Consider the following 26,243-nt stretch of genomic DNA (forward strand, 5'->3'; position numbering starts at 1 on the left):
GTACAAAACCAGATCATTTCAATTCAGTGGGTTAAGATGGCACCAAGAAATCTGAATTTGTACAGGGTCCCTGTGGTGGTTCTGACCAAAGCCGTTGGAGGGCTACACTGTGAGGGTTACTTCTTAGTTCTGGGGGTCTGAACTCTTCCTCCTCCTTGGAACTTGGGATTTCAAAAGAGGGCTACTGTGTGACGAGAGGAGGCAGCTTGGTATTAACCACACAACGCTCGCAAGTCCAGAAATAATCACTTTACTCCACGAAAAGACTAAACATTTACAAAAGAGGATCAAAAGAAGTTGCATTATTAGGACGGTTACACAAGAGTGTGCTGAACAAACAGCATCATAAAACGTCTCCGTACCAAGTCAGTACCGTCCCGCAAAACCCTGGCGACCATCACACCACGGTCAAAGCGCTTAGTACCTGAAATCAACCCAGCGCGCTCTTGGTTCATCATTTGCTGGTAACTATATAAAACTCTGGCATTTTTACAAATAGGAAGTTGTTGTCCGTGAACTTTGTAAAATTCTGGTAAAGGAGATAAAATATAAAAAGGACGACAGAGGTCAGCTGCCAGTCAACATGAATGTTAAATTTTTCTAAGATGCGTTAAGTTAGAATGATCCATCCAGGCAGCACGGCCTGATGACTCGAGAGCTCTCGCTGTAGACGCTGCTACAGGAAGCAATCTGGCCACGGCATAATTTTATTTTACATATGTACAGATCGCGTTACTGTATATACACATCAAGGAACTGCTCCTCCGATCCTCACAGCTCCGTGGGAGTGCCTATTTTTTTTTTTTTTTAGGCAGAAAGTTTTCCTCTGGCTCCTGGCTCACAGCCAGCAGCACGAGCAGCCATTTTTTTTTTTTTTTCCAAGAGTTTGCTGTATTCTGGGAAGTCAAGACTTTGTGGTTTTTCTCGTCAAATGTCGTGAAGGATTTGAACTGATAAATAGCGTCTCTGGTCGAACCTTTCAAACATTAGCTACACTTTGGATTTCTGTGCTTCTACCAGACTGTACGACCCCTTCATGTTGGCTTTCCTGGCAAAGTAAACGATCATCCCGATGGCCGTTATGATAACGGAGGACACGCAGTAAAGCACCAGAAGTCCGGGAGAAAAATAGTCCTTGTCATTTTCTCTTCCTGGAAAATAACAAAATTGGTGCAATTAATGTCTAGGACAAAGAGAAACTGTTTAACAATAATATTTACATGTTTTCACGGAACAGCTCATTCTCTAAAGAGAAGGGAAACAGAGCAAAGATAAGAGCCAAGAAGACCCCACATGCCTCTCTTCCTCTGAATCATCCAAACAGCCGTCTGGGAGCGGCTGTGGTCACGGTGGGTCAGAAAGGCAGCTGCTGACGTCCACAAACCTGGAGTCAAATAGAGGCAGGTTCACTTGTAGAAGGGAAGGAAGGGTGCAAGCATTGCAGAGGACTGTTTGCCTTAGGAAATATAAATATTCAGTCAAGAATCAGGACTCTGATTCCCCACGAATGGACATGACTCATCAGTTGTCCAAGAAAGTCCTTGTACCATCTGGAGTATATATATATATATATATATATAACCCTATAGCCAACCGCTATATAATAAGATAGTAAGCAATAGAATTCTTGCCAACAGCTTTTTCAAGGATATATGGAAAACTTTATATTTTGTGTCTCTGACGTAGGGCATCTTAATATATATTATTCCTCTTCGCCATTTATGTCATCTCTTGATGAACTGAAGTTTTTGGGTAGTATCATATTTTGGCATAAATGTAACTTACTCAGAGAGTCACTCTCTGACCTGCATCTCCCTCAGCCTAAACTAGGAGCCCTGACAGACTTTTCTAAGCCACTGCGCCTTCCCTTTATAGCTTCTATCGCAGCTTGCAATGAAACATTTGACTGTATGATTATTTATTAAATTTGGTTTCCTCCTGCAGACGGTAAATTACCGATTTTCTTTTTTGATCCACTGAACAGCAACTACCAGGCTCACCTGGTATAGTTGGCCCGCAATATATATTACTATTAAAATATATAGTAACATTTTAATAGTAATACATCTTTTTCTTTCTGCATCCTGTCATTTTGTCATTTAGTTGTAAGTTGGGTACAGAAGGTAATAGTATAAAAAACCCTAAAGTAGCACCCTATCTAATCTACTAAAGGTCACTGGACAGCTACACCACTATGTAATACCTGAACCTCACAAGGGCATCTGAAGAGGACAGCCAGGCGTTGACTGGGGACACGTCTCTGCTTCTAGTTCTGATTGCACAGCATCACATGACCTCACAAGTGTCAGGTCAGATGGCATGTGTTCAGGTGGCATTTATGTCGTCTCAGCCCTGAGAGAAATGAGTGACCTGTCTTTGGTGATGATCTCCAATCACCAGAGGTTACCCAGGTAGAAAAGAAGCGCTTAGGGTCAGGATGGGAAGTGAAGTTTTCAAATTATTAAGGTTAACGACCCTTCGCCCTGAACATCATGATAATCGCCTCGTTCTTCTCCTTCCCCTGGCTAGAGTAGCACTAATGAGTCAAAGAGGAGGGGTCATGTTTCAATGGGACGTCCACCGTCATAATGGTTGTTAGGCATCAACGTTGATGACATGTTGAGCAGTGGTATTTCTGCTCCTATTGTTTTCTTTGAAGTTTAATCAGTATTTTTGCCTTCAGTTTTTCCCCTCAGGCCTCTGCAGGGAAACACAAACTTGCTGCTGAGTCAGTTCTCAAACATTAAAGAGCGATGTTCAAATACACTTTGCTACGAGCTGTATGCACACTGATGACCCAAAGGGCGCCCAACGATTTCTATCATTGCAACACATGCAAGCCAAAACAAAGCAGAGTTGATTTTAAAACGCAGCTAGATAAAAAAGGAGAAGTAGTTCGAAATACCCAGGAAAATGATAAGATTCTTGTCTCCACCTGTTGGTATTTTAAACCATATTTAGTCTGGGGAAGCCTGAATTTCTTCTAGCTGAATGCCCAGTATGCTTGGATTGTTCACATAAGTCATCAGTGAAAAGTGGTAATATACAGTGTGTCTGTAAAGTCATGGTGCACTTTTGACAGGTCACAGGAAAGCAACAAAAGACGATAGAAATGTGAAATCTGCACCAAATAAAAGGAAAACTCTCCCAGTTTCATATCTATTCAGTGCAGTTCGATGTGGGCTCACGCACAGATTTTTTAGGGCTCCTTAGGTAGCTATCCCGTATAGCCTCTACAGACTCATCACTGACTGATGGCCTACCAGAACGGGGTTTCTCCACCAAACTGCCGGTTTCCTTCAACTGCTTATGCCACCGAGGAATGTTATTCCTATGTGGTGGCGCTTCGTTATAAACGCGCCGATATTCACGTTGCACTTTGGTCATGGATTCGAATTTAGTGAGCCACAGAACACACTGAATTTCCTCTGTACTGTCCACATCTCGACTGGCATGGCCGTGGGCTGCTCCACTGTATACACAGTGTTATGTCATCAACTGCGCATGCACACATGCTGCCACATCATCCTACAGAAACTAGGAGGGTTTTCCTTTTATTTGGTGCAGGTTTCACATTTCTATCATCTTTTGTTGCTTTCCTGTGACGGTCAAAAGTGCACCATGACTTTACGGACACACTGTATATGTTACTAACTTAATAGTGTGTGACTGGAAAAGAGAAAGTGGGGCCACTCTGATATGTCTTTAAAGAGAATTGCTAACTAGAAACAGCATTACAAAAATGTGAGGAGTCCGATTTTCTGGGGCTGGACTTAAAGGTGGCAAGGGGGCAGGGACATCAAGAATGAAAAGAAGGTCCAGACTGCCTGCATTTTAACCGACTCATCACTGAGCTCTAAATCCAGATAGCATCACGCCCAACCTCATTGAACGCACTGATATCACACACACGCGCGTACACACACACCCGAGTCATTCTGAGTGACATGATACAAGGTAAATGTTCCATTCTTTGAACACATAGTAACTGCAATGGCCAGATCAACGCTTCTCAGGATAATCACTGCAGGCAGGTGGCTAAAAGCTTGACATGTCATCATGACATTGTCCCCTTCTTTAACATTTCTAGGTGGGTGTATTGATATTGTCGTGTTTCGAGGAGGTATTGTGAAGACAGAAAACGTAAGGGTCAGGCTTGCCATCTAGAAAATGTTGGCCAGATGCGTGAAATTTTACCTGGTTTTCTGACCTGGGTTCAGATTCTCCTGACACTGACCTGTGGTTGCTAACTCAGACAGCCAGAGGGGCCCCAGGGAGCTGCGTTTGTTTGCAGTCCCGCTTACTCCAAGGAGGGCTTCCCGTCCGCAGTGGGAGTGCGTTAGCACGCGAGGAGTGGGAGGCTGACCAGGAAAGGCAGCTCTTCTGCCTGCACCAGTGATACCCACAGGTCTTGGCATTGTGCATCACAGAGGGGTTAGAAGATTAGGGGTCCCCTGCAGCCTCTCCATTGAGACTATGGCCCCTCCTCCCCCTCTCCATCAGAATCGGGTAGAACGGACAAGGGACTAGAATTTTTTTTTTTCTAAAGTTGGAAACAGGGAGGCAGTCAGACACACTCCCGCATGCGCCCGACCGGGATCCACCCGGCACGCCCACCAGGGGGCGATGCTCTGCCCATCTGGGGCGTTGCTCTGTTGCAACCAGAGCCATTCTAGTGCCTGAGGCAGAGGCCATGGAGCCATCCTCAGCGCCCAGGCCAACTTTGCTCCAGTGGAGCGTTGGCTGCGGGAGGGGAAGAGAGAGACAGAGGAAGGAGAGGGGGAGGGGTGGAGAAGCAAATGGGCGCTTCTCCTGTGTGCCCTGGCCGGGAATCGAACCCGGAACTCCTGCACGCCAGGCTGACGCTCTACCACTGAGCCAACCAGCCAAGGCCAGGGGCTAGAATTTTTTAAGTAGGCGATTCTGTAGTCTAGAGATTCTTTTCTGCTGTTCTGCATCAAGACGGTCACGCCCGATTATTATCCTGAAAAGAGTCAATCCAGGAAAGACGCCATTGCTCTGTGCACAGAGAATAGTATTCTCTCCCGTTAGGAAGGAAACTGGTAGGGTAGGGACCCTCCTTTCTCTGGGCGCCCGTCCTACGGCTTTGGTTTTCTTGTCAACCCCCCCCCTCCCAGGGGAAGGTTTCAAAAATATGTTTAAACACTTAGGAGATTACAAGACTGCAGAGACCAATGAAGAACTGTCAACTTTGGAAAAAGCAGACAAGAACTCCACACTCAAACGTGATTCATGTCAACCTCCTGGCCACACCCCACAGGACGGAGCAGTTACACGTTATTACTTTAGGAAACATTAAAGAATAACCGCAGTCGACGTGGAGCAACAGAAACAAGTCCAAAGCTCTGACCTGTCACATCCAGCTTGATCCTTCTCAACTGCAAGCCGATCGCGTTTTTCGATTCGCACTCGTACACGCCCGCGTCCTCTAGCTGGGCCTGCTGGATGGTGTACGCGCCTTCCACGGCCTGCAGCACCGTGTCCCCTGTCTTCTCCTTTTTCTTCAGGATAATCCACGTGTGGGGGACATTTCCACAAGTGCAGGAGATGGTGACAGTGTCTCCTTCCTTGACGTGCTCAGAAGGAGAAGCTGTAAGCTGTATGTCGTTGGAAGCGACTGTAAAGAGAATTCGAAAGGCACCTCTGAGCGGGTGAACTACAGACCGAGTCCTTCTCACACGTCCCTCACTCTAACCCCGCACCCAGACCAAAGACGTAGGACGGGCGCCCAGAGAAAGGAGGGTCCCTACCCTACCAGTTTCCTTCCTAACGGGAGAGAATGCTATTCTCTGTGCACAGAGCAATGGCGTCTTTCCTGGATTGACTCTTTTCAGGACAATAATCGGGCGTGACCATCTTGATGCAGAACAACAGAAAAGAATCTCTAGACTACAGAATCGCCTCCTTAAAAATTCAGCCAGAATGACACGGGTTTAATGAACATCTGTAGAATGCCTATGTAAAGAATGAACCCGTTTTTGGTCGCATTGCTGTGTAACCAGAATGGTTGGTGCTTCCTTGAAGGACAAGGGCCTTTACAGGGTGGGTCCCCTCAGATCACGAAATCCAGCTGTGCAGACGGAGATGGCGTTCTTCCTGTCCTTAATAACCACAGCTACTGTTTACTAAGTGTCGGGCACTGGGCTGGGTCCCCGACAGACAACATCTCTATTAGGACGTAACCCCGGGAAAGAGGTACTCTAGCACCGTTTTGTAAGTGAGATTCCCCTCACGTGTATCTATTTTTCTGACGTGATTGCAGGTTCTTTCCTCAACCAGAGTGATACTGCCATGACATTCATCCTCAGGGCTTCCTCTGAGGCTGTGCACTGCCCCTCCGAAGACCTTCCTTAGAATACAAATGATCATTGAGATGGGCTGACCAGGAAGTCACTAACACCTTAGTAGAAATAATACCCAGGAGTAAGAGAGGAATCAACACCGAGGGGTATGAGAGCCCCAGTGAAGAAACAGGCCTTGAACCCCAAAAGGGGAAGTATGGGGGGGGGAAACTCCCAATTGGTCGTTTCATGGTTTTGCCTAAGAACTGCCGGTGGCTGCAGCATGTCAGCTGAGAGCAGCTTTGTTCTCGGTCTTGGCTCTGATCCTGGATAGAGGCCCTGGGTTTGACAGTTTCTTCCACTCAGCATTTCTATGCCCTCAAACTGGACCGGCAGACGCGGTCACTGCTGCGCATCTTAATATCAGCATTTACAAAAGGCCTAAGCGCCTCCTGGGCTTCTGAGCGCGTGCGAGCAGGCACCTGGTGAGATTACCACCGAGTGTCCAGTTCGGGTGGATACGGTGGCTGTAATCTGAAGGAATTTCCAGATACGTCTGCCTCTCTCCTTATTCTCCTCCCAACACCGCGGCCACGGCCTCACAAGTGCAGCCGGAACCGCTGGCTCAGGGCCCGGGGCCGGCAGTCCACTTGAGGTTGAGAGAGTCGGAGGATAAGAGACTTGGCATGGCTCATGAGAAAGTACTATTCCGGGACTTCCATGCATAGGAAACATCATGAGCTCCTCAAAACCCTCGATACGTTTGGGGTTTTTTTAGTAAAAAATTTTTTTTTTCATAGAGGACTTTGGATTCCTCTTGTTTGGGACTTTCTATACTTCCTGCACTTGTGTGTCTATTTCCTTAACAGGTTAAGGAAGTTTTCTGTCATTATTTTTTCAAATAGATTTTCAATTTCTTCCTCTCTCTCTCCTCCTTCTGGCACCCCCATGATGCAATTGTTGGTGTGCTTGAAGTCATCCCGGAGGCTCAGTACACTTTTTATTGGGGGAGAGGGGAGGTTCTTAGCAGTTAGTTACTGACAAGGGAGCTCCCGTAAGACTGTCTGCTGATTTCTCAACAAAAATCTTTTAGGCTGGAAGGGAGTGGAACAAAATATTCAAAGTGATGAAAAGCAAGGACCTACAACCAAGATGACTCCATCCTTTTGAACCGAAGACCAGATAAAGAACTTCTGAGACAAGAATAAACTAAAGAGGTCCACCACCACCAAACTAGTATTACAAGCCATGGTAAAGTGTCTTCTTCAAGAAGAAGAAGAAAAAATGCTAAATAATAATAACAATAATATGGCAATAAATATATTTCCATCAATAATTATTTTAAACGCAAGTGGTTTATCTGTTTCAATCAAAAGATAGATGGTGACCGAATGGATAACAAAATCAGACCCTTCCATATGCTGTCTACAAGAGACTTACTTCAGATGGAGAGCCACACACACAGACTGAATGTAAAGGGATAGAAAAAGATAATTTCATGAAAATGGTAACAGACAAAAAGTCTGGGTAGCAGTACTTCTACCAGACGAAATGGAGTTTAAAACAAAGGCTGTAACAAAAGACCAAGTAGGACCCAGCAATTCCACTTTTTGGTAATTATCCAAAGAAACAAAAACAAAACAAAACACTAAATTGTAAAGACATATACATTCATATGTTTACTGAGGCATTATTTACAATAGTCGTGGTATGGAAGCAATGTGAATGCCCATCAGTAGATGAGTGGATAAAGAAGAAGTGGTGCATATACACAGTGGAATATTACTCGGCCATGAAAAAGAACGAAAATCTTGCCATTTGCAGCCACATGGAGGGACCTGGAGGGTATTGTGCTGAGTGAAATAAGTCAGAGAGAGAAAGACAAGTGCCAGGTGATTTCAGCTATAGGTGACTCTCAAAACCGAAATAAACAAATAAGCCAAACAGAAACAGAGTCAGTAGTGACAGAGAACATTTCGATGGTCATCAGGTGGAGGAGGGGAGGGGGAGGGGGCTGGCTGAAAAACGTGAAGGGCTTTAGAAGTATAGATTGGTAGTCGCAGACTATTTACAGGGACGTCAAGTCCAGCATAAGGAGTATGACCGATAATATTGTCCTAACAATAGATGGTGTCAGGTGGGTACTAGATGTATCGAGGTGCTCAGCTCATAAGTTATGTAAATGTCTAATCACGGGGTTAGACATTTGAAACTAAGATAATATTGCACATCCACTGCCATTTAAATGTTTTAAACGTATTTTTTAAAAAGGAGGACTTCGTTCAAAACCAGCAACACAGCCAAAATAATATTAGGAGTAGGATTAATCACACTCTGCTCACCTTGAACGATTAATCTGACTTCTTCTCTGCTTATTCCAGCCCGGTTACTCGCTTCACACACGTACACGCCAGAATCTTCCACTTCGGCAGAAAGTAAGGTGAGCGTTGTGTTCTCGGAAAGAAGCTGTAGATGCCCGTTGCCCAGCCGCCTGCTCCACCGGATTCTGGGGGCTGGAAGGCCGTCGCTAGAGCATGTCATATTCACGGACCCACCTTCCCTCAGGGTGGGGGAGGGGCTGACTGAGATGGTGGTGTTTCCGGGGGCAGCTGAGAAGGCAGGGACACTTGTTAGCTTGACCCAGCTCATGCCCTGAGTTCCAAAGAGCTTTAATCATGTCACCAGACTGGGGCTGTGCACTCAGGGGATTAGAGCCGTTTCTAAACCTTGATAACTTTACCAAAGGAGGTTTCTGTCTTCCTTTACTTTAGTGGAGTCCGATCGTAGACAGAAAAAGCGAACACATATTACATATTTTCTAATGGACGTGAGGTTGGTGGAAACTCTCGCTACCAACAGTGGATGAGCAGGGGTAGCGTATATTGACATTTACGGTATGTTGAACGTGACCGCAAATTACGTGAATCTCTTGCGAAAAAGTGGCGTCCGTGTTGCTACCCCTGGGAACCGGGCTGCCCTGCGAGCTCACTTTGAAGGGGGTAACAGGGAGGAAGGGACACTATGGGACTGCCTAGCCTGAGCCTTAAGAGGCGGCTTTCAGCACCACCCTCTCGAAACGGTGCACTCTGGTGAGTGACCTGGGCCACCGCCCTTCAGGGGGAGACAGCATATGGGTAGAGGGAGGCCCAGGTATCCCAGAGAAGGCCCCCGACATGTAGGTGAGGCCGTCTGGGACCAGCCGTCCCCCACTGAGCTACCGGCTGGCTTGCAGGAGGGAGCTCACCTCAGACCACACTGAGCAGACCAGCTGCCCCTGTGACCCTTCCCGAACTGCCAACCCCTAGCATAGCAGGCTTATACATGGTTCTTGTTTTATGTGTTGTTATAACCGTCATTTTGATGTTTTTTTTTTTCAGTTTTATTCTGCGCAGGTATTGCTAACTCTCAGTCTCATTGTGAATCATGGCCTGCGACAGAGAAACCCCCGTTGAATCGCGGCTACATCAATCACACTTACTGTTCACATGCAGCGTCTGTGTACTCTGCCTCTGTTTGGGTTCAAGTTCCATCCCGCCAATATGTAACTTAGCCCGACAAACAAGCTCGCTGCCGGTGTCTTCAGCAGTGGGGATGAAGGTCGTTTCCAAACTCCCCGTCTCCAGGGACTGATTTTCCCTGTCCTCCAGAAAGTCCTTCCTCGCCATGATACGCCCCCCCTTCAGCAGCTCGACCTGCAGCCGGTCTAAGGGGTACACGCTGGAAATGTTGCAGCTCACTGTGGCCGGCTTGCCGTTCACCAACACGCCGCCCATCTCGATCTCTGGGTCCCTCGGGAACGCTGCAAAGATCAAGCGAAAGTGACGTTTATATGTGACAGTCACAGGAAACCAGAACTGATCTCTACTGAACCCAAAGGTCTCAAGTGACAGTTTTCAATCCCTTGGGACTGAATGAGCACTCGTATGTAAATAAAGACATTCAGTATAAATATTCATGATATTAGATATATATATATATATATATATATATATATTAACGCTGGAAACAAAAAAAGTAGTAAATGAAGTCATCGCGTAATAAATACACTTCATTTTTTCTTCTTGGGGACATAAATTCTGCTGACAGCCATGAACGGACTTTTCAAAGGACACGTGAGCTTTCGGGCCTTGTTTAGTAACTGCGTGTTTTAAACGTTTGCCATGATGTATTGAGTATTTATTTTGTGCTGGTCCTTTAGTATATCCCAGTCTTCAAAACAGGCTGATAAAATGGGTATTACAATATTTCACTCATTTTTACGGCTAGGAAAACTTACAGAAAACTTGTTTTATAGATAGGGAAGTCTACAAAGTTCACAGGGGCCAAGAGACTTCCTCAAGTGTCGCGTCTGGGAAGCCGTTGAGCTGAGCTCAGAACTTGTATTTCTCTGAGCTCCGAGCTCAAACTTGGCCTCTCCGAGCCGGGCAGGCTCTCCAGATCAGTGAAGACCCACAGGGCAGTGCTCGGTTTCGACACTTGCGTTTCCGATGGCCAAGTGTAGGCGGCAGGGTTTAAATATTTCTCAGACAATACTTGGTAGTTAAGAAAAAAAAAAACCCGTTAGATTTCTGTTCTAAATAATATTTATCCTGCATCTTATCCAAATCAATAAAAATAAGACTACCCTAGTTACCAAGAGCAAGAGCAAGGCTAACGACGTTTTGTCTGTCTTCTTCCCCCTTAAGGGAAAGGTTGTTAACGTGATACACCCTCCTTGTTTACTTAGTGCAAGGAGACCTCACCTGCTGGTTCACATTTCCGGTGGCAGACCCTAGACTCTGGGTGACACGATGACACACTAAAACAGGGGTCCCCAAACTTTTTACACAGGGGGCCAGTTCACTGTCCCTCAGACCGTTGGAGGGCCAGACTATAAAAAAAAAACTATGAACAAATCCCTATGCACACTGCATATATCTTATTTTAAAGTAAAAAAACAAAATGGGAACAAATACAATATGTAAAATAAAGAACAAGTAAATTTAAATCAACAAACTGACCAGTATTTCAATGGGAACTATGGGCCTGCTTTTGGCTAATGAGGTGGTCAATGTCCAGTTCCATATTTGTCACTGCTAGCCGTAACAAGTGATATGACGTGCTTCTGGAGCCATGACCGTGCAGCCTGCGTCACCAGAAGTAGTACCATACGTGAGCGACGCTGCACTTTGCGGCACCACCACATACAGTACCAGGATGCGTCGCCTCCTGTGCTCCTCTCACTGACCACCAATGAAAGAGGTGCCCCTTCCGGAAGTGTGGCGGGGGCCGGATAAATGGCCTCAGGGGGCCGCAGTTTGGGGACCCCTGCACTAAAAAACACTTCTTCTTTTGAGAGAGTCAAATCCCTTCCCAGGTAGACTCTGCTCTAGATCTACCTGTGACCCAGGGGCACAAATCCCAAGGGGCACACCAGTTTGGGCGGGTTTTCCAGTAGAAAATCTCTACACGATGTTCTCTTGAATTCTGCCGAATAAGACATGGGAACCCTCTCAAAAGAAATAACTTTGCAGTCGCTTTGCATATGGGGTCCCTTGCCCATTAAAACCGAGGACTCTGGCACTGTCGCCATCAGAGAGATCTGAGGGTGTAAAGGGTTCCCATTGTGGTGACGAGAACAGCAAGGAAAAGCGCAGTGTATGTGTGTAGTTCCGGGAACATCACTCAGCCTCCGGTGCTCCCTGCTGCTGCCGCCCCACCCACCCCCTCTGACCACGTCAAGACCACATCAACTCCCTGTCTTCATTTCTGGCTCTCTCCTGCTCCCTGCTGACTCTGTTTCCCCAACCTGCCGATCAGCTTTCCAAATATGCCTTCGAGACAGTAGGCTCGGGGCTCACCCCCAGTTCTAACTCTGAGCAGCACTGACCCCTCCCCCTGCTCACCATCACCTCAAACACCCCCCACACACAGAAGGGATGGGCGTAGTGAGCACGTGCAGTGTTCCCACACAGGACGCGGTGCTGACAAGACACAAGGACCTCCGATGCTGTGTACGTATCTCACCTGTATGTAAGATTTAGGCCAAGTGAGTTGCATCGGAAATTCTGGATTTCAAGATTTAAGAACCATTGCCAATGCTGAATTCCCTCTCTAAACACACAGATCACATGGTATATCACAGACACGTATCATGTTTCTTCCAATGGAAATGAAGAAAAAACAAAAAGAGGAAACGGTTCTGAAGACCACTTACAGTAGAGATCCACCTTCACTTCCTTTTCCAGCTTCTTACGCCCACAGGTCACGGCGCACAGGTAAGAACGTCCGTTCTCAAAACTCACAGGGCTCAGGGTCAGCGTGGACGTGTTCCCCTCCATCCGCACCTTCCCGCTCAGGGGGCTGTCTGTCTGGGTCCTCCACGAGAAAGACAGGGGGGACTCACAGCCCTGGACCCCACAGGTCAAAACAACTGCGTCGCCGATCTGAGCAGCAATCTGGGGTCCGGGGGAGACCTCAACCGTAAACAGTTTTTCTGGTGGGAGGGAGGACAAGACAAAAGGAAGAGAAAATTATTTTCTTTCACCTCATTCCAATATATGGTCTTTTTGCTTGTTTGGTTTTTGTTTTCTGATTTCCTTAAAGTTAACATTTGTGCCAAGGAAAAGCTATTCCTTTCCGCCTTGGGACCACCAGGAGTGAGACCACATCTTGTGAGAATGAACCCACAGTAGTCCATTGATTCAGTCATTGAATAGGATGAATGTGGGTAAACATCTGTCAAGACAGAGGGCCGCATCTTTTCATAACAATAATTCAGTCTCTGCTCAAATATAGTTTGTCGAGTCCCTGTAACAGTGGACAACAGCTCAAATAATTTAAGAGGTTCCAGCGTATTCAGCATTGTGTCAACCACTTTACATATATTGTCTCATCTAATCCTCACAACAACTTCATGAACTGTTGCTGTTAATTCTCCTCCCCCACCCCCTCCCCCTCCCCTCCCCCTCCCTCTCCCCCTCTCCCTCTCCCCCTCTCCCTTTCCCTCCTCCCTTTCTCCTCCTCCTCCTCCTCCTCCTCCTCCTCCTCCTCCTCCTTCTTCTTTTCCCTGAGGAAATTGAGGCTCAGAAACGATAAAGAACTTTATCCATCTTGCAAGTGGCAAAAATTAAGGCTTGAAGCCAGGTGGATCTGATTCAAGATCCCAGCTTTTCAGCTGCTTGAACAACTAAATCCAGCCACCCTCGTGTGCAGATAAAACAGACCTCTGAGAGGTATTGAATGAAGCTGCAAAAGCCACAGAAGGACGTCCTCCGATCAGATACAACACCCAGCGCCCACCATGGGCCAGCGCTTAGTGCTTCCGTGTGGGCAATGCCAAGTGGCCCCGCTGGAAGTCACGCTGAGAGCAAAGTCAAAGTCCAAGCACGAAAGGGACGCATAAGCCACCTCCTAAACTTTGACGCAAAATAAAGAATCCTTTACAGCGAACTCGGAGACTGGGAACCGAGACGGGAGGGCAGACCTCTAAGACTCCACAGTTTCCAGGAAAGCGCCTGGGCTGCGAGCTATCCCCTGCTGGGCACACTGCCATCCAGGGAGAAAGGGAACTGGGAACCTCCACTCCGGTCCCCTGAGGAAACCGGAAGTGTCCCGCAACTCCGAAACTGACAGCTCCTTCAGGACGATGCCCAGAGTTTATGAATTTCTTATATGCTGGCGTGAGAATGGGGAACTTTAAAAACAGCCACTTCCTGTCTGTGAACAAGTCTCAGATGGTTGGTTTGTTGTGTTTTTTTTTTTTTACACAGTGGCTGTGATTGTTACCAAGAGAATTTGTTGCTCCTGCGAGGAGTGCCTAGTAGGTCACCCAAAGGTACTGTACTTTGAAAGTTCAGTTCTCCCTTGAGGACTTCAGGTTGTTAGTACCTTGTAACGCAAAGAACAAAACAAGCCGTCCTAACCCCAGATGTGTTTCCCTCTCACTGAAAATAGGACGCAGCTTATCGTGGGGTGGAGTTTTCCAGGACCAGGACGGGGTGACCAGCGCTTTGCGCCTCGGTTCCTGGGCTATGTATCTTTCCTGGCCTCCCAGGATGGCTCACCCACCACCCAATCGAGTTCATCTACTGATGGCGAGTTTGGATTTTACTCTTTAACCATCCGAGTTTAAATCTCACATTTTCATATTCGGAAAATAGAGGAGTTGCCCATCTTTTTTTTGGGGGGGGGATATTTTTCTGCAGCTAGAAACGGGGAGAGACAGTCAGACAGACTCCCGCATGTGCCTGACCGGGATCCACCCGGCACGCCCACCAGGGGCAACGCTCTGCCCACCAGGGGGCGATGCTCTGCCCCTCCGGGGCGTAGCTCTGCCGCGACCAGAGCCACTCTAGCGCCTGGGGCAGAGGCCAAGGAGCCATCCCCAGCGCCCGGGCCATCTTTGCTCCAATGGAGCCTCGGCTGCGGGAGGGGAAGAGAGAGACAGAGAGGAAGGAGAGGGGGAGGGGTGGAGAAGCAGATGGGCGCTTCTCCTGTGTGCCCTGGCCGGGAATTGAACCCGGGTCCCCCGCACGCCAGGCCGACACCGCTGAGCCAACTGGCCAGGGCGGAGTTGCCCATCTTTGCAATTCATTCACCCGACAGTTACGGAGCACCTGCTATGCGGCCGGCGCTCGACCTGTTCGGAGTGTTAAGAGGCAGTTATCTTCGTGCTGAAGCGTAGGACAGTGAGATGGGACAGCGCTAAAACCCCAGGGAGCACTTTTGGCAAGGAAGCTGCCTCGCTTCTGCTCAGATCCCAGAGACACGTCTTTGTCCTCCTTTTGCACGTTCGACTTACCTTGAACAATTAACTCCACCTGTGTTCTTTCTCTCCCCACCGCATTAACGGCTTCACACGCATAAATTCCAGAGTCTTCTGTCCTCATAGCAATTAGCGTGAGGGTGGCGTTCCCGGAGAGGGGCTGCAGGTGCCCGCTGTCTAGTTGCTTGCTCCAGAAAATGCGCGGAGCTGGCAGGCCTTTGCCGGAACACGTCATGGTCACGGAGCCACCTTCTCGCAGCCTTGTGGAGGGGCTCACAGAGATGACGGTGTTCTTGGGAGAGACTGAAAAGACCGGGCATGATATTAGCCATTGCGAAGCGCCATCTTGATCCAACGGGGAGAGTGTATTTCTCCCACAGACTGCGTACATGTGAGCCCACGAATTTGACAAACTTCCCGTGTCAGACCCAAAGAAAGGACTAGTCGATCCCAATTTCTGACTAATTTGATCGGGTTCATTTTTTTTTTTTTTTTTTTTTGATGTTTGATGTCTTCAGCTGGCCACAGATAGTCAGATATTTAAAAAGACCCTTAAGGCCCTGGCCGGTTGGCTCAGTGGTAGAGCGTCAGCCTGGTATGCAGGAGTCCCGGGTTCAATTCCCGGCCAGGGCATACAGGAGAAGTGCGCATCTGCTTCTCCACCCTTCCCCCTCTCCTTCCTCTCTGTCTCTCTCTTCCCCTCCCGCAGCCAAGGCTCCATTGGAGTAAAGTTGGCCCGGGCGCTGAGGATGGCTCCATGGCCTCTGCCTTAGGCGCTAGAATGGCGCTGGTCGCAACAGAGCAATGCCCCAGATGGGCAGAGCATCGCCCCCTGGTGGGCATGCCGGGTGGATCCCGGTCAGGCACATGCGGGAGTCTGTCTGACTGCCTCCCCGTTTCCAACTTCGGAAAAAAATAAATAAATAAACCCCCTAAAATGTGATTCCATTTCCCAGGAAAGGTGGGAGCCCCATCCCGGCATCCTTGCCAAGTGGTCACCCGAGTCACCTTCAGCACTCAGGGCGTGAGGCGTCCCACCACCTTACAAAACAGTCTGGCAGGTTTCCAGACAGCTCTCGTTATTAGAACATCTTCCCCCTGCTGAGCTGAAAGCGTCATCTCTGTAACTGAGTTTTACGCGTTGGTCATAATTCAGCCCCCTGCCGTCACAGAATGAATCAAATCCCTTTCCCACATGACTGTCTCTCAAGTAATTATAGCTCTCTTTTCCAAGTTTTGTATTCTCCCGGGGAAAATATCCCCTTAGCTTGACTATTCTTTTCAAAATATTGATAAAAATCTCTCCATCTCATTCTCTTTCAAACACGCTCTCGTTGGCAATAACCCTTTCGGGTATGATGTCCGGAGCAGAACACAGCGTTTTAGTCTAGAGCGGAGCACAGTGAGGCCACTCCTACCCAGTTCTGGGACCAGGGGGCCGCTTACAAATCCCAGGCAGCCTCCAGAGGGCGGAGGGGGGGACAGCGAGAGCCATCCCCTCTCCCACCCAGTGCACACATGTGCTCATAGAGAAAACATCCTCACCTCGTCAGATCTGATCTCTCTCCCTTGATATTTCAAGTCATCGCGTAAGAGTGACAAACATGATTTAAAAATGGCACCGTCTGAGCCCATTTCCTACTACTCAATCAGGGGGTATTATTCTTATTACTCCCCTTTGATAAACTGGGGAATAGAGCGGTTAAGTGAGCCAGGTTCACACAGTCAGTGGAGCCAGAACGGAAGCTCCAGTCTTGCAAACCCCAACCCAGCGCTCTCTTCATTGGCGTCGACAGGTGTCGCGTTCCCAGTGAATAAACACGGAGCGAGCCAAGTCTCCCCTTGACGTTAGCCGCTAAGGGTATTGCCCTAGATACACCCGGGACTCCACCCCCACGGAGACAGGACCGCGCCACCCACGCACTTACTGTAGACCTGCAGGCGCTCCGTCGTCTCCCTCTGTCGGAGCTCGGCGTTAATCTCCTCGTCGTGTAGCTGAGCTCGGCAAACCAGGGCTTTCCCCATATCCTCACGGGTGGGCGTGAAGGTCACTTCCACGCTCTTGGTTTCCAGGGACTTCTTCTCCATGGGATCCGGAAAGTCCTGATTTTTCAAGAGCTGCTGGCCCTTCAGCAAGTCGACCTCCAGCCTTTCAGCTGGGTAGATGTCAGGGACCGAACACGTGGCTGTGACCGGCTTGCCCACCTCCAGAAGGCCGCTGAAGCGAATCTCGGGGTCCTTAGGGAAAGCTGCGAAGGGCAAACGAACACAGGTGAGCGAGTTTCTGGCTCGTGTCGCGTAAGGTCCCGCAGTGAGTCAATGCGACACAGGCCGAAGCTGATGTTTTTGTTAATGCAGACCTGAGTCATTGTTCAAGTCGCCTTTCGTGATTTGGGTGGGTTCACGCATCAGAGTCAGTCACCTTTTAGCCAGTGCTGTAGTCTGATCCTGCGTGTTCTGAGGTTTGTACGTTATTGGAATAAGAGAAAGAAGGAATTAAGGTGTATTAAATACTCCTATGTGCCCATCCCAGCGCCATGTAACATCAATGATTTTATTTTAGCCTCACCATAACCGCAAGAGGTACAGACCACACTTCACAGATACGAAAACGTAGACATCCGTGCATTTGCATAACCCGCCCAAAGTCACCCCCTAATAAATGTTAAGTCTGGGGCTGAAACGCAAGGTTTCTATTACTCTGTACTGCTACCAGAGGTTTATATTCTGTGACATCACCCTCTCTTCCATGAAGCAGGGCGAGTATACTCTCCATTTTACAGATTAGGAACTGGAGGCTCCAAGGGTCACTGCAAAGGACAGTGGTCGGGAGAGGCGTGCTGAGCAGTGAGGGAGAGAGCCGCGTTAATAACTGAGTGCCTTCTGCCGATGGAGCCCCGGGCGGGAACTGGCCCACGAGACAGGCGCGCGTGAGCCGTCTTCATCTGCGCGGACCTGCCTCCAGCAGTGCGGGACGCCTGCGCGGACCTGCCTCCAGCAGTGCGGGACGCGGCGTGGGACCCAGCACTGCGCCCGCACCTCTCCGCGTTCAGGGGGCGCGCTGCCTCCAGCAGTGCCGGACGCGGCATCGGACCCAGCACTGCGCCCGCACCTCTCCGCCTTCAGGGGGCGCGCTGCCTCCAGCAGTGCGGGACGCGGCGTCGGACCCAGCACTGCGCCCGCACCTCTCCGCGTTCAGTGGGCGCGCTGCCTCCAGCAGTGCGGGACGCGGCGTCGGACCCAGCACTGCGCCCGCACCTCTCCGCGTTCAGGGGGCGCGCTGCCTCCAGCAGTGCGGGACGCGGCGTCGGACCCAGCACTGCGCCCGCACCTCTCCGCGTTCAAGGGGCGCGCTGCCTCCAGCAGTGCGGGACGCGGCGTCGGACCCAGCACTGCGCCCGCACCTCTCCGCGTTCAGGGGGCGCGCTGCCTCCCTGCCGAGGGCTCCCTTCTCATTTCAGACCTTCGTGATGGGAACGCCTGGACTGGATTCGAGACTCGGTGTCACAATAACACAAAGGTCTCAACTCTGAAGCCTACGACAGTCGGATGCGGAATGAAGGCAGGAAGGAGTGTGCAACATAAAGAGAGACCAGGCAGACTTCAAGGAAAAACTTCAGGCAAGATAATTAAAGCCAGACGGGTCTTCCTTTCGCCTCTTGTGAATCTCCAGCTCTTTGGTGCTTGTGAGCAGAGAGGCAAAGGCCCTGGGAATCTCTTCGGTGAGAGAAACACAGTCCTTTTTCATTTCCCCACCAGTAATTTCTGCCCCGCCCGTTCCGTGAGAACTACGCCGGCAATCCACGCAGTGGGCTGCCAGGTAATATGAGAACTTGCTGGTTTTCTCTGTGGTCACATAAAGGGGCCTCTCACGGAGCTGGGGGGGGGGGGGGGCGCACGCACAGACCGCGCTGCCGGGCCAGTGTAATTGAAAGCAGCCGGCCAGGCGCAGTGTGCTGAGAAGCATTAGCAACTCACAGGGCGGGCGCGCTGACGGCCTCCGGCTCCGAGTCACGGGGCAGGCGGAGCTCCGCCCCGCGGCTGCCGGAGGGAAGCCGCCTCGTTATTAAATAACCGCGCGACCTCTCCGTGAAGAGAGGGCTGTAAAGCACTGCAGCTTTTTTGTTGCCGTTGTTTAGTTTTGTTCTGTTTTGTTCTCCTGCCCGAGTGCCCGTTGGCCAGCAAAGGCAAGTGATTTATTTCAGGTTCGCTCTCCCGGGCCTCCCGCGCTCACTTTGTCTGCGGGGTTGAGACGAGACTGGGATGTGTATGTCGGTGGAATGGTAAACTAGGGCTATTCATTCACACTCACGAGGCAAAGCTGATTCATTATACAGACACCCTTGAGGTTGGGCCGCTGAGCATGAAGGATTAATGACACCGTCACCATCACCACCACCACCAACAACAACAGACTCTTTCTTACACTGCTCTCTCCCAGAACCAAGTGGGCAAAGTCTATACCAGGGGTCCCCAAACTTTTTACACAGGGGGCCAGTTCACTGTCCCTCAGACCGTTGGAGGGCCAGACTATAAAAAAAAAAACTATGAACAAATCCCTATGCACACTGCATATATCTTATTTTAAAGTAAAAAAACAAAATGGGAACAAATACAATATGTAAAATAAAGAACAAGTAAATTTAAATCAACAAACTGACCAGTATTTCAATGGGAACTATGGGCCTGCTTTTGGCTAATGAGATGGTCAATGTGCTCCTCTCACTGACCACCAATGAAAGAGGTGCCCCTTTCGGAAGTGCGTGGGGGCCGGATAAATGGCCTCAGGGGGCTGCATGTGGCCCGCGGGCCGTAGTTTGGGAACCCCTGGTCTATACAGATATTTCTCTCGTGTCTAAGGAGACATTCGTGTGGCCAACATTATACATCTCTGCTTAAACTAATTCTAAGCACCCAGTTGCATACGACGAACTAAGTGGAAAATCCCTGGTGGATGCAGCTCATGAATCATGTAGCTGCATGGCCAGGCTAACACACAAGGGTATGTATGTGCAAAGAGAAATGTTTGAAAAAGAAAAGAAAGAGAACTTGAGAGATCTTCCTTTCAGGGCTCAGAAAAGCAGAGCCCAGGGCGGCTGAGTCTCACCCACAGTCACCGTGTCTGGCAGAGTTGGAACCGAAAGCTGAGATTGGGGTTGCGGGTCGGAGGCCAGAGACCCCGCTGTCTCTCACTTCCCGGGTGCAGTAAGTCCTCTAGGCAAGAGTCTAGACCTGGGCAATGATTTTAAATGCTGTGTTTAGAAACTGATGGGAAAGCAGCACGGAGAGGACACGGGAGGTTCTCCGGGTACTCACAGTAGATGTGCACCTCGATCCTCTTCTCCGCCTTCTCCACCTTCTTGGACCGGCACGTGGCCGTGCACAGGTAGGAGTGCTCGTTCTCGAAGCTGACAGGGTCCATGGTCAGCGTGGACGAGGTCCCCTCGCTCCGCACCCTCCCGTTCAGCGGGCTGTCTGTCAGGGTCCTCCAGGAGAAGGCGGGGGACTCGCAGCCCCTGGTGCTGCAGGTCAGCGAGACCGAGGAGCCGATCTGAGCCACCACGCGGTCCTCCGGGACCATCTCCAGTTTAAACGCTAGACCTGGGGAGGCAGGAACGAGAGAGGCCGCGTCACACGGGCCAGTGTAGCGACCTCCTCGCCTCTGTTCCGGTCTAACATCCGTCCGCCACCCGATCTGGCCTCCCTCTTTCCTACACGGCTTCCAGCTCCCTGCAAAGGCAGCCAACAGCGCTGGCGTCCCTGCCGGGGAAGGTGTGGAAGTGACCTGCACTCAGCGAGCTCTCGGTCCCCACCTGGAAGCCCGTCCGTCAGGCTTGTTTGGTTATTTGCTAAGTTGGATCTCATTATCAAGCGCAGGAAATGAAAAGAGATAGACCTCGCTGGAGACAGAATCCAAACACTCATTTGACATGGGACAGAGGGAAGTACCCCCCAAAACATCAGTTTGCAGCTCCAACCATACCAAATACTCAGTAGCACATCAAAAGTCAGGTTAAATGAAACGTCCTCACTGTTTGAGAACCTCGGCACCTCTCTCCAACACCCCCTACCCCGCCCCCAAGAACTGACGGAGCCAAAGTCAGGACTAAAACGGAACGCCAGTGTTGGGAGCAGATGGAGGAGCGGGACTTACAAGCTGCAAACGCCATCCAAAGTATGCTGGAGGCCGCCAAGGTCCCGACCATCTTCCCGGGCGTTTTCAGTGGCCGCCGGTGATGAGAAACCCTTCCTGGTGTCCTCCCGTCCCACCTGGACGTGCCTGGAGAGAGGCTCGGGCTCCTGAACCGGGGAGGCTCAGTGAGGAGTGAAATGGAAAGTCTGTTCTTTATAAAGGGTCTCAGTGCAGAGGCGGAGGGAAATCCCTTCAGGGGAAACCCGGGGCAGAGCCAGAGAAAAAAAGTTGAACTGACAGCCGGCCAAGTCCAGCATTAACCCCTTCCGCGGCTCTCAGCCCAGCAACTGCTCGCGCTCTCTCTCTCTCTCTCTCTCTCTCTCTGCCTCGGAGAAAGGACACACTGTCAAGGTCATGGCAGGAGGGCTCCAACTGATTTTCATTCCAAAGGGATATATCTTCACAAGAAAGATAGGAGGTCAGGCTCACTGCAGAAGGAGGCTCTTTCTGAATCCAGGGGGCCGAGGGTGGGGGTGGGACGGGAGCAAGAGAGAGAAGAGTAAATTTATCCAGGGTTTTTTTTCTTCTTCTTCTTCTTCTTTTTCCCAATTGATTTTGGAGAGTGGGGGAGGGGAGAGAGAAACAGTGATTCGTTGTTCCACTTATTCATACACTCGTTGCTTGATTCTTGTCTGTGTCCTGACCAGAGATCAAAACCTGCCACCTTGGCGTCTCAGGGCAACGCTCTCTAACCTACTGAGCTGCCCCTACTGCAGCTTTTGAAGTCGCTAAATAAGCACTATGTCCTGTGAACTGATTTTTCTCCATGAGGAAGAGAGAGGGTTGCAGTTCTAAAGCAGAGGCTGAAAAGCTCCTCTTGGGAGAAAAAAGAAAAGAAAAAGGTTCTATCTTTTTGATGAGTTAATTTTTTCAGAGGGCGACCTCATCATTCTTAGTTTTATAATTTTTGTTTATAAAAATAGTTTTGTTGTGTTCTTTTCTTTTTTTTTTTTTTTGTTACCACAAACATCAACTTTCTAAAATAATTTCCTTGAGTGAGAAGGAAAGGAATACTACCAAAACAAGAGAAATCATATATATTTTTTCTCTCTCTCTTTTAGTTCAGAAAAGTTACCAACCCTCAGGCTCACTTGCTGAGTGAATCTCTTGCAGAGTCAGATGCAAACGCAGGGAGTTCATCTGAAGTAGTTAATCTCTTGGACTGTGAGATTTCACCGCAAACATAGTTAAAACATGAAAAATAATTTGTTTTTGTCCTACGGGAGGTGACGATGACCAGTTTTATGTTCTTTCTCCTCCTGCCCCCGCACTCCCCTCCCATGAGTGAAATGAGGCTGTTCGGAAATATCTGTCTCAGCCTTGCATTCACACAGCTCGCGTCTTTGCAAAATGCTCGCCCATCAGAAAGAAACCGGAATGGCCACTTCCCCGCGTTACACACGTGCACGTCCACCTTCCCCTTCGGTCAGACCATCAGTTCCTCTTACGGTGGGACCAGTTCTCGTTCACCATCGAAGCTGCCTCTGCCTTCCCAGCGCAGAGTGCAGGGCTTTGCCCTTAGCGGATACAAAAACAAACAGACAAACAAACAAACAAACAAAGAGTTCCATAATAAATATTACCCATGAAAATGTGGAAAAGAAACTTACAAAGCTAGGAATGCTATGTAAATACTGCACAGGGAAAATACTGGATTCTACCAGAAACCCCCAAAGCTCACAGCCCACCGGGGATGCGTGTCCACGGACGGCACCGGGCTGTGCGATGAAGTGGCCGGGATGGAGGCTGGGAGACAACGCCTGTCGCCCCGTGGCTGGGGAGGTTTCTGGGCCTCCTCGTGGACACCGAGAAGGCACCCACTGAGGGGCAGGGAGAGAAGAAGATGTGGGAGGACATGTGAGAGGGCTGGAGTGACTGTAAGTGTGACTTCACCTACCACGCGTCTCAGAGTCAGACAGAGAAGTGGCCTCAGGCAGGCCGCCGGCAAACAAGAAACCTGGAGGTCCTTGACAGTGTTGGCGTCACAGGAGAAGATGATCAGAACCGTTTGTGGTGATTTAGATCTCCCGAGAGATCTAAAGTGGATGGTGAGGTTTTACACCCATTTCTCTGAGGTGCAAGGACAGGTGACCAATGGGATCCCAAGGACCAAGCCCCGGTTAATTACTTTTCAGTCCTAAGTGCGGATATCATGGGTATCGTTCCGAGTTTGGAACAGTGGGGAAATGCCTAAGCTATTGAGTTAGTTCATCGTGGTTGCATCAGAATATTTGATAAAGTGAAGTCCCTCGTTATACCTTTGGGTTGGAAGCTATTTGCGGTTCTACCTGCTTCTCCCAGGTAGAGGTAGAAGTGACGCAGGACATACGATTCTCTAAGTCACGCATCATCGTACGTGGCTGGGAGATGTAGGAAACCATAGAGAGGACAGAATCAAGGTAAGGATGCAATAATGGTCCAGATGATGAAGTGAAATTTAACTGGAATACATGAAAGTCTGACACTCAGATATAAAGTGTCAGGCACAGCATGGAGGAGAGTTGACTGTAACCCACAGGAAGGCCAGCTGGCGGTTCTAGTGATCCACAAGGTGAACACGAGCCAGCATCACCAAGAGACACCAAAACAGTGCGGTAAACTCAAGTTGTGCTTGTGGCGTTCAACCTTCTAACTGCCTGGGGCCACCGTCTCTAGAACCACATCAGGACCAGGGTGTCCGTGTGTCTGATTCAGGGCGTCATTCCCTGAATGAGAAAGGCTGAAAAAGAAGAGAGGGTGTCCAGAGGCAAGTGAGGAGGATGGTTGACAGCCCCCCAAAACCCTGACTTAGTGGAGGCCGTTGATGAAACAGGATATTTTGTTTGGATAAGAGACACCTTTGAAACCACGTGATAACTGAATGACTGCCGGGCAGAGGAAGGAACACACTTGCTGTTCTGTGTTATACCAATGGCCAGAAAGTGGGCTCACTGGGGAGCAGCTGCTAGCTATCAACTCTAGGACAGCCGGGAACGTGTCTGGTCCACTGTCAGAACTTCGGCACTTAATATAGTGACCGGGAGAAAGTAGGAAATCGGTAAATCAAGGCTGAGTTGGCCTCACCTGTGGTGGCGCAGTGAGATAAAGCATCGACCTGGAAATGCTGAGGTTGCCGGTTCGAAACCCTGGCTTGCCTGGTCAAGGCACATATGGGAGTTGATGCTTCCAGCTCCTCCCCCCTTCTCTCTCTCTCTGTCTCTCCTCTCTGTCTCTCCCTCTCCTCTCTAAAATGAATAAATTTTAAAAAATTTTAAAAAAAGGCTGAGTTAATAAATGATAATAATATAAGATAGAGCTTGACTTCACTCCCAATAGTCCTGAGTTCAAATCCAGCCACCCCACCGAGGAATTGGAAAACCTTGCAAAAGTACGGGTAGCCTCTCTATACCTGTTTACACGTGCCCAGATTTGGATAACAGTATCATTTCAACTGATTCACGTGATTTTTATGACCAGCAAATCAAAAGAGATCACGTGAAATCCCTTTAAATAAGTACATAGAGCGCTATACAATTGACATATAATAATATTCAGACACAACCATGTTAAGTTCACTGTAAAGAAGGACTGTGCAGGTATCTGTTTTCAACAATGGAATGGGTCACCCTGTGACTTCATCGACGCCTAGCCCGTGGAAGTGGTCAAGCAAGGCTGGATGGCATCTAACAGTGTGATGGAGGCCAAAGCGTGCCTTATGTGACAGATCCAGCTGCATGGCCAACAAGGTGCCCCCTGGACATCAAGGGGCTCTTCTCAGTCCCCTCGTTGTCCTAGGAGAATTCTAAGCCTCTCCTGATGCTTCTCTGGTGGGACTCAGGCCTTCAGGCGTGCTTCTTTGAGTCTGATTAATAACCACTGAGTTTGTAGCAACTCCAACTCTTCCACACCTTCCCGTAGTCAGGGTATCACGGGCCCCCCTGAAGCAGAGTTTGCTCACTTCTGTCTTGAGTGACCGAACACATCTGACAGAAGCGGCCTTCCCAGCAGTAAGAGTGGCTCATCATGATAGTGACTCTCAGCCGGGTGAGAGGAAGAGCAGTTCCTTTTTCGGAGGGCCTGTCAGAATGGGGTGGGGACAATGACAGGCCTTCAGCAAGTTCTGCAATGTCAACTCCTCCCCTCCGTGTGGCTCCAGGTAACAGAAGTCGTGTACAGGTGGCTTACTAATGTGACTTCCCAGGGTGTGCAGGTCAGGGCTGGGTCAGCTACTTGAAGTCAGCATCAAGGACCGAGATCGATTCTAGTCCCCGGTTCTGTCATCCTTGGCATGTGGCTCACCCCCCATGACCCTGAATGGCTGGTCCACCTCCAGCAATTGTGTCTCTATTTCAGGCAGGGAAACAAGGGGAATGCGGAGGGCGAGTGGACAAAGCCTGTGGGGGTTGATCCCCTTTTAAAGAGCTCGCCAAGAAGTTCCAGGATGTGACTTCCACTCACACCTCACTGAAAAGGTAGGGAACTGAATATTCTGCTCATTATTCAACTGAACACCTTGTTGCACCCTGTCAGTCAGGATTCTGCTCCTGAGAATGCAGTGGTGACAGAGCGAGCAACATCCCTGCTTCTGTGGGATTGACGTTCTGTTCAGTGTAAGCCAACTGCACAAGCATCACGGAGAGCAGGTGGACCCGCAGAGGAAAGGACGCTTGCGGAGGGCAGGAAGCAGAGCGAACGCCGGGTGGAGGTTCAGAGCGTATGAACTGAGGGCAGTGAGGTTTTATCGGAACTGCCTCTCTCCCTTCCCCTTTCTCAGTCTATCTTTTTTGGGGGGAGGGGGGAGGAAAGGTTGTTAATGGCCAGAGATACAGAATGTGGTGTGAAATACACATCTTAGTAAATCACACACCTAGAAAGCTCACCAGCTTTGCTCTAAGCGGGTCTGGCTAGATCAGGCAGGTCCAGTGTGGTGTGGGAGTCGCCGAGGCCGTGAATTTGCCAGGAGAGGACAGTGGAGGGAAAGAGGGCATGGGAAATATGGGTGAGCCTGGCACATGGTGGACGG

General features: G+C 49.5%; 1 protein-coding gene across 1 annotated transcript; it reads right to left on the minus strand.

Moving 5' to 3' along the window:
• Window positions 1–234: 234 nt before the first annotated feature.
• Window positions 235–21,388, minus strand: VCAM1 (vascular cell adhesion molecule 1). Its single transcript, XM_066247009.1, has 9 exons — window positions 21,203–21,388; window positions 20,365–20,649; window positions 16,977–17,297; window positions 15,085–15,351; window positions 12,499–12,777; window positions 9,781–10,101; window positions 8,645–8,911; window positions 5,372–5,638; window positions 235–1,151 (listed from the first exon to the last, which is right to left on the minus strand). Exons 1-9 carry the CDS (start codon window positions 21,252–21,254, stop codon window positions 991–993), a joined length of 2,220 nt encoding a protein of 739 aa, XP_066103106.1. The 5' UTR covers window positions 21,255–21,388; the 3' UTR covers window positions 235–990.
• Window positions 21,389–26,243: the final 4,855 nt, after the last annotated feature.

Source organism: Saccopteryx bilineata, chromosome 11 (genome assembly GCF_036850765.1).
Source record: "Saccopteryx bilineata isolate mSacBil1 chromosome 11, mSacBil1_pri_phased_curated, whole genome shotgun sequence".
Taxonomy (NCBI): Eukaryota; Metazoa; Chordata; class Mammalia; order Chiroptera; family Emballonuridae; genus Saccopteryx; species Saccopteryx bilineata.

Excerpts from the sequence above, each read along its gene's own strand:
- VCAM1 (XM_066247009.1), bottom strand. The coding sequence starts at position 21,254 with ATGGTCGGGACCTTGGCGGCCTCCAGCATACTTTGGATGGCGTTTGCA. Across the intron at positions 15,352-16,976 it reads GGAGCGCCTGCAGGTCTACA|TCTCTCCCAAGAACACCGTC; the intron begins GTAAGTGCGTGG and ends CGGTCTTTTCAG. Across the intron at positions 12,778-15,084 it reads GGTGGAGTTAATTGTTCAAG|AAAAACTGTTTACGGTTGAG; the intron begins GTAAGTCGAACG and ends CCCTCCCACCAG.